The sequence below is a fragment of the Octopus bimaculoides genome, chromosome 7 (genome assembly GCF_001194135.2).
Source record: "Octopus bimaculoides isolate UCB-OBI-ISO-001 chromosome 7, ASM119413v2, whole genome shotgun sequence".
Lineage (NCBI taxonomy): Eukaryota > Metazoa > Mollusca > Cephalopoda > Octopoda > Octopodidae > Octopus > Octopus bimaculoides.
Genome location: NC_068987.1, coordinates 73266001 through 73273883, shown reverse-complemented (window position 1 = coordinate 73273883; position 7883 = coordinate 73266001). Strand labels below are relative to the sequence as shown.

The following is a 7883-nucleotide window of genomic DNA, read 5'->3' as shown; positions in this document are numbered from 1 at the left end:
AGAATCATCAAAAAGGCAACAAGATGGCAGAATCATTTTGCATTTCATCCGTCTCTGTGTTCTAAGTCCAAATTCTGCTGAGCTCACCTTTACCTTTCATCCTTTCAGGGTCACTAAAATAAGTACCATTTGAGTCATGGGGTCGATGTAATCAATTTACCTCCTCCCCTGAATTTGCTGGCTTTGTGCCAAAATTTGAAAGCATTATTGTTAGAATCATCAAAATCTCTTTTTTTTCTTCTCTTTCTAGAATCTAAACTAGGTGATCTTGTGGAACCAATGGTATGGCACTATGTAACACAATTTGTCCTACCTAATGGTGAGTCTGACATCTATTATATATCTCTTCCAATATTTATTTTAAATAATCTGTTACATATTTTCGCATTTCCATTAATTGTATGGAGCTGTAATTTCCTAATCAACCATGCCCTTTCTGGTTTTATGAAACTTCTCAAGATTTTTGCTGAGGCAGTTAGTTACCAGTAAGTGCAGGTACAATTCTAAAGTACTCCAGTAATTACAGGTATTATTCTAAAGCTATAGACCAGATGGGATATCTGTAGATTTCTCTGTAGTTTGTGGTATAGACGTTTTCTTTTTATTTATCTTTAGCATTATGTTAACATTTGGTTCTATAGCTTCTTCTATCTTCTTGTCTTTGTTACAGTCATTGAACTGCTGCCATGCTGGAGCACTGCCGTGAAGGGTTTTGGTGAAACAAGACTTATTTTTACATTCTGTTACTTATTCTATCAGTCTCTTTTGCTAAACCAATAAGTTACAGGGGATGTAAGCAAACAAACACTGATTGTCAAGCAGCCGAGAGATAGATTCAAACACAAAATCACACATGCACGCATGCACACACACACACACACACACACACACACACACACACACACACAATAGGTTTCTCTCCCCCAGATCCACTCACAAGGAACACATATATTCAAGTTGCCACAATGTGGGACAGAACTCAAAACCATGTGGTTGGGAAGCAAGCTGCTTACCACACAGCCATGCCTGCACCTATATGCACACTTCCTGGTGTTTTTCTCTCCATCCTAGCTCATTATGTCTACAATGTTATGCTTACATTTTACTGAGATTTTGACAGAGACTTTCCTTCAGTATTCTTTGATATTAAGTGCCAGCATACCCTCCACATCACTGTCATATTTCATACTTTGATCTTCAGGACTATCTTTTCAGCAGATTGCATTTTAAAATATTTATAGGCAGCTAGTATCGCAATGAATTTTTCCAGAAACCAGCTAATGATTCGAGTGACATAATCTATGTTAATTTTCCACTGAGTGCGTCCATACAGTTTTCATCTTCAGTTCACTCTCAAGACGTTTGTCTGGGGGCTATAGAAAAAAAAACCCTACCCAAGATGAGGTACCATGCAGTGGGACTGAACCTGAAACCCTATGGTAGAAAAATGATCTTCTTAACCACACAGTCATACCTGTGCCTGTGTGTGTACTTTATTTATTATTTTATATATATACACAGGCACAAGCATGGCTGTGTGGTAAGAAGCTGGCAGAAACGTTAGCACGCTGGGCAAAATGCTTAGCGGTATTTCGTCTGCCGTTACGTTCTGAGTTCAAATTCCGCCGAGGTCGACTTTGCCTTTCATCCTTTCGGGGTCGATAAATTAAGTACCAGTTGCGCACTGGGGTCGATATAATCGACTTAATCCCTTTGTCTGTTCTTGTTTGTCCCCTCTATGTTTAACCCCTTGTGGGCATAAAGAAATAAGAAGCTTGGTTCCCAACCACATGGTTCCAGGTTCAATTCCACTGTTTGACACCTTGGGCAAGTGTTTTCTACTATAGCCTTGGGCAACCAAAGTCTTGTGAGTGGATTTGGTAAATGGAAACTGAAAGAAACCTGTCATATATATGTATGTATGTGTGTGTGTGTGTATGTGTGTTTGTGTGTTTGTCCTCCCCCACTATCACTTGACAACCGGTGTTGTTGTGTTTGCATCCCCATAAGAATAAGTACTAGGATTAAAATAGAAGTACTGGGGTTGATTCATTCAATTAAAATTCTTCAAGGTGGTGCCCCAGCATGGCCGCAGTCCAACGACTAAAACAAATAAATACGATAAACAAGACATGTATATTTTTGCAGATATTTGGGACCGTTATTCCAAAGTATTTCCAAACATTTGGTTCGCAAGTTCTTTCAAAGGTGCTACCAGTTCTTCTGCCTACTTGACGAATATTATGTATCATGTCGACAACCATCTTGCCTGGTTGAGTGTCATCAACCAAGAGAAACATAAATTCAAGAAGATCTGTGGTATTACTATAACAGGATGGCAAAGGTGAGTGGCAGCTCTGGTGGTGATGTTGTTGTTGTTGTTGTTGGTGGTGGTGGTGGTGTTGTTAGTGGTACTCGTGATAGTAGTCTTAGGGAAGGTAAATTGCTGCAGTGTTGTTGTTATTGGTGGTGATAGTGGTGGTAGCTGTAGTAGTATCTGATAATTAGCTGTGCTAGTAGTAGTGGTGGTGGTGGTTGCAATAGAAGTGGTAGAGGTGATGGTGGTGGATTATGTGTTGAAGTAACGAATGTGATTGCAAAGTTGTAGTGGTACCAGTAGTAGGAGCAATAGTAGTAGTGGTGGTGATGGTGATAGTAATAGCAGTAGTAGTCATCTAAGTTTTGCTTTCTGAACTATAAAGTGGTAGTTAGAGAGTGAGATGCCTACAGTAAGATAGTTATGTGCCTACATCTGTCAAGAAGTACACAGAAAAATGGCTGAATAGAGAAGGCATTCCACTGCCGGCTCAAAAGTCATCACCATTAAATGTCCACATTTTTGTGCTGGCATGGATCACATGGAATTCATTGAGGCAGATTTTCTACTGCTGGATGCCTTTCCTGTTACCAAGTGAAGGCGCGTGGCTTAGTGGTTAGGGTGTTGGACTCATGATCGTAAGATTGTGGTTTTGATTCCTGGACCAGGTGATGCATTGTGTTCTTGAGTGAAACACTTCATTTTATGTTGCTCCAGTCCTTTTAGCTTTCAAAAATGAGTAACCCTGTGATAGACCAGCATCCTGTCCAGGTGGGGAATATATATGCCATGGAAACTGGGAAACTGGCCCTTATGAGTTGCTATGATTTGAGAAGGTAACTTAACCTTTTTACCTTCCTGTTACCAACCCTTACCTGTTTCCAAGCAAGGTAATATTTCCCTATGGCCATAGCCAGATATGGTATCCACAGTTGACTGGGAACGAACAACATCGCTTATATGACAGTGATGCTCGTTTACAACCATCTCATGATGTCAGGACAAGGGTACATGCAAACACACAAAACACAATATGTAGATCATCATCAGCATCTGCATCAGCATCCTCATCAGCATCATCATCATTATCTTCATCATCATCATCATCAGTCCAGGGAAAGCCAAAGTGGGGATCCATGAATACCTGATCAGTCCATCCCCTAAAAAACCCACGTCTTTGAATTGTGATGGGACCACTCCTACCTCCCTAGGGATCAGAAAGCAGTTTTGCAAAATTTCTCTTGTAGGCCCTGTCTCTCTACACGACTGAATCTCAAGTAACAACATCCAAGAACAATGCCAGCAACAGCCAACCATTGCAGACTATGTCTGGCAGTACAGGTTACAGTGGTTTAGCCACATCTGCAGGATGAACACTGGAAGTCTACTACACCAACTTTTGTAGCAGAAATGACCTATGGAATGAAGAATCCAGCACAGTACACCAAAGAAGACATGGGCAAAACAAAATGAGGAAGACCTGGAGCCATAGTCCCTCAACCATGAGCATACTAAGGCCACTGCCATGAATCAGAAATTATTGAATAATATTATCATCGGAGTCTGTCATCCAGTAGCACCCACAGCAGTATATTGGTTGAGAGGACAACCACCTCCTCCGGTCACCAGCTCGAGATTAAAGAAGAAGAAGGCTCTGTCTTTCATCATCTTAATGCCAAAATGACAGACCTAAGCATTAACCCTTAAAATTCCCTTGCGGTTAAGAGACATCTGCAATTTTATATTGTTTCTGTTGAGGACTGCATATGTTACAGTCTATGTGTAAGTGTGCATGTGTCCATCTATTTAATCAAAAGGAGTATGGCTTTCAAGTGTCCACTTAAAACTGAGCCATACAGAAACTTTATATACATTTGTCTAGGACACAGAGTTAGAGTGGAAAAACTAGTTGGTGTTTGAGGATCAGAAATAATACAATTAGATTATTGATTTATTGATCTGCCCACTGCTTTAGGATAATGTTAGCATCTATTAACTAGTATCATCATTGTTATCATCTCTATCATTATTACCACCATTATCATCATCAATTGTTACCATCACTATCATCATCATTATCATCATCATCAGCAGCAGTATCATCATCATCATCTTCATCACATCATCATCATCATTACCATCATAATTAATATCATTACAGTCATCATCGTCATTATCATTATCACCATTATAATTAATATTATCATCATTGTTACCAAGGTGTTGAGACTGGACAAAATACGTAGTGACATTTCTTCCTTCTCTTTACATCCTGAGTTCAAATACTAACTTTTGTCCTTTCAGTATCAATAAAATAAGTACCAGTTGAGTACTGGGGTCAATGTAATTTGACTTTGCCCTCCCCTTAAAATTGCTGGCCTTGTGCCAAAATGAGAAAAAAATTGTTATTATCACCATCTTCATAACTATCAATATCATCATTTTCATTATTACCTTCATTAGGACAGCGAGAATGGCAGAATCATTAGCACATCAGACAAAATACTTGGGAGTATTTTGATTGTCTTTATGTTCTGAGTTAAAATTATGCCGAGCTTGACTTTGCTTTTCGTCCTTTTTGAATTCATTGAAATAAGTAGCATTTGAGCACTGACGCCAAGGTAATTAATTAGCTCCAATCACCACCTCAACCACACACACACACACACACACACACACACATACATACATACATCTATAGTACATTAAAAGTCAGATTGAATCTTGCTTGTTTGCTTGCTTGCAATGTTACTCAGCCAAGCTGGTGCAAAATGGGAAAATACTCTGAATTAAATTTGCCCTGAAATGTAAATACAAATGGAATGAAACAAATTTTGTGTAAATCAGATAAGTGGTTGGTAAGATATTAAGGGTTTTCAGGGTATAAATGTCCAAAATGGCACATAATGGGAAAAATCTCCGAAATTGACTTAATCATGAAAGGGAAGTAACTCTTACCTTTCGATTAGATAGTGACTTGACAATGAAAAAATATGATTTGTTTTTTTACAGTAAATGTTTCTGCTTTTGCTTTTTTTAAACACTATATTTTAATCATTTACAAATATTTTTAAGTGAATGTAATTTCAAAAATGTAAGTTGTTTATACAATAATTATTAATGTTTTAGCTTTCTTTAAACAAACAATATTTTAATGTTTTTTAAAATTATTTTCAAGTGAATACTATTACAAAATATTTTTTTGACATAAATATTTTGTAAAAGACCCATTCGTAACTTTAGTGTGAAATAATTTTTTTCCATAGGTTTTTTGGAGTGTATTCAACGTATCTCACTTCCAAAAATTTGGCTGCTATTTCTAGCACACCCTGCTACCACGTAACTGCTATTTGCAATAAAAGACTCGAAATACCTGTTACATGGTAGCAGGGCATGCAAGAAATAGCAGCCAAATCTTTCGTTTTCTGGCGAAAGGAGCTGCTTAGGCATGATTTTAATGTCACATTCATTGAAAACATGCAAAATAACCTGGAAAAGAAAAAAAAAACCCCTCAAAATAAAACTCTGTTGCTGGGAAACTCAGATTTTTCCCGGTGACCAAACCTACACTAGAAAGGGTTATTGGTTTCAAATTGACACAAGGCTAGAAATTTTGGGCAAATTACGTCAATCCGAGCAGTCAACTGGTACTTATTTTATCAACACTGAAAGGATGAAAGGCAAATTCAACCTCATCAGAATTTAAACACAGAATGTAAAGACAGATGAAACGCTAATCAGTTGAGAGTCAGAAAAACGTGATGCAGCATTTGTTCCATTTCTTTACATTCTAAGTTTGAATCCCAACTTTCCCTTTCATCTCCCTAATCAAGTATTAATATATACCCTTTTCATTTTCCCTATTTTACAGCTGTTTCTGGGATATCCCCGAGTGTAGGATATTTCTTCATCAGAGACAAATAGGAAAAAATAGGGAAAATGAGAAGGGTATATATTAATATATATTTTTCCCTATTTGTCTCTGATGACAAAATATCCCATACTCGGGGATATCCCAGAAACAGCTGTAAGACTGAATTATTTCCAATGATAATAATGTTTATGACTTGAGATGTTTGCCTTGCCTTAATGTTTTGTTGTCCTCTTTGACACCAACAACATCTGACCTGTATCTTCAGCAATATTCCTATCAATACAGCCTATCAATAGGGTGTATAAACATGTGTGTGGCATGAATGTTTGTCTGCAATATAAGATAACCTTCTGTAATAACATCCAATATCATTCTCTGCAGGTTTGACCATTTTGCTGTCCTCTGTGAGATGCTGCCTCAGGCATTACCGTCCCTTGCTGTCTGCTTACATGTCCTGAAGTGTGGTAAGTCTCAGCATCACTGACACTGCTGCCACCATCACCACCACCACCACCACCACCACCACCACCATCATTGAAAATATTTCTTTAGCCATCATCTTTAGACATCATTTTCATCCCCATCATCAATGTCTCACCTGCCATCAAGCTAATAAAGGACCTTATAGTGAAGGTGCATGGCTTAGTGGTTAGGGGTATTTAAATCACAATTGTAAGGTTGTGAGTTCAATTCTCAGCAGCACATTGTGTCCTTGAGCAAGACACTTTATTTCATGTTGCTCCAGTCCATTCAGCTGGCACAAATGAGTTGTACCTGTATTTCAAAGGGCCAGCCTTGCCACATTCTGTGTCATGCTGGATCCCTCTGAGAACTAGATTAAAGGTATGCGTGTTTGTAGAGTGTTCAGCCACTTGTATGTTAATTTTATGAGCAGGCTGTTTGGTCAATTGGATTAACTGAAACCCTCATCATCATAACCAACAGAGTGCCAGTTTTAAAGGCCCTTAATGTTGCTACTCACCTTCAAAGATGTGCAAGTATGTGGCTTAATGGTTAGGGTGTTAGATTCATGATCCTAAGATTGTGGTTTTGATTCCTGGACCAGGGGACATTTTGTTTTTGAACAAAAACACTTTATTTCATGTTACTCCAGTCCACTCAGCTGGCAAATCTGAGTAACCCTGCAGTGGACTGGCATCTCATCCAGGGGAATATATGCACCATGGAAATCAGGAGACTGGCCCTGTAAGTGTATATGACTAGAGGAGCATTGTTATCAACTTCAAAGAGATAACAGTCAAACTTGCCTCGGATAACACTATAATATCTTTAAAAATAAAAGAACACACTAAATAATATAGGCTTATTTACTGGAGAAAATGAGTTTCTCAATGCTGGATCATAGGTCTGCTTCATCATAAGTCTTTGATTAGAGATGACTTGGTGTAAAATAGCAATAATGTATCTAATTCAACTCATATGTCTACTTCAACTATTCTGCAATCTACGTCTACCAGAGTTTCCTCCTATCACTAATATTAACTACCTTCTTTCATATATGTATTTCAGTTCTGCTGTAATCTATGTCTAGCACTACTGCTTTCTATCACCAGCCTTTCACCATAGCATATCTAAATATGGCTGCAAGTTCTGGTGAAGTACCTTATAAAATATGGACATCAGGAACTTGCTCAATGCATGATAGCACCACTTATTAGATTTTACTATATA

General features: G+C 38.1%; 1 protein-coding gene across 2 annotated transcripts in view; it reads left to right on the top strand.

Moving 5' to 3' along the window:
* The window catches only part of LOC106882370 (hexosaminidase D), a 38807-nt gene that overhangs the window by 18319 nt on the left and 12605 nt on the right, over positions 1 to 7883 (top strand). For both annotated transcript variants that reach the window (XM_052969753.1, XM_014933023.2), the window contains exons 9-11: positions 251 to 319; positions 2149 to 2344; positions 6573 to 6655. In XM_052969753.1, coding sequence (XP_052825713.1) covers positions 251 to 319; positions 2149 to 2344; positions 6573 to 6655 — 348 coding nt within the window. The remainder of the gene's footprint in view (positions 1 to 250; positions 320 to 2148; positions 2345 to 6572; positions 6656 to 7883) is intronic.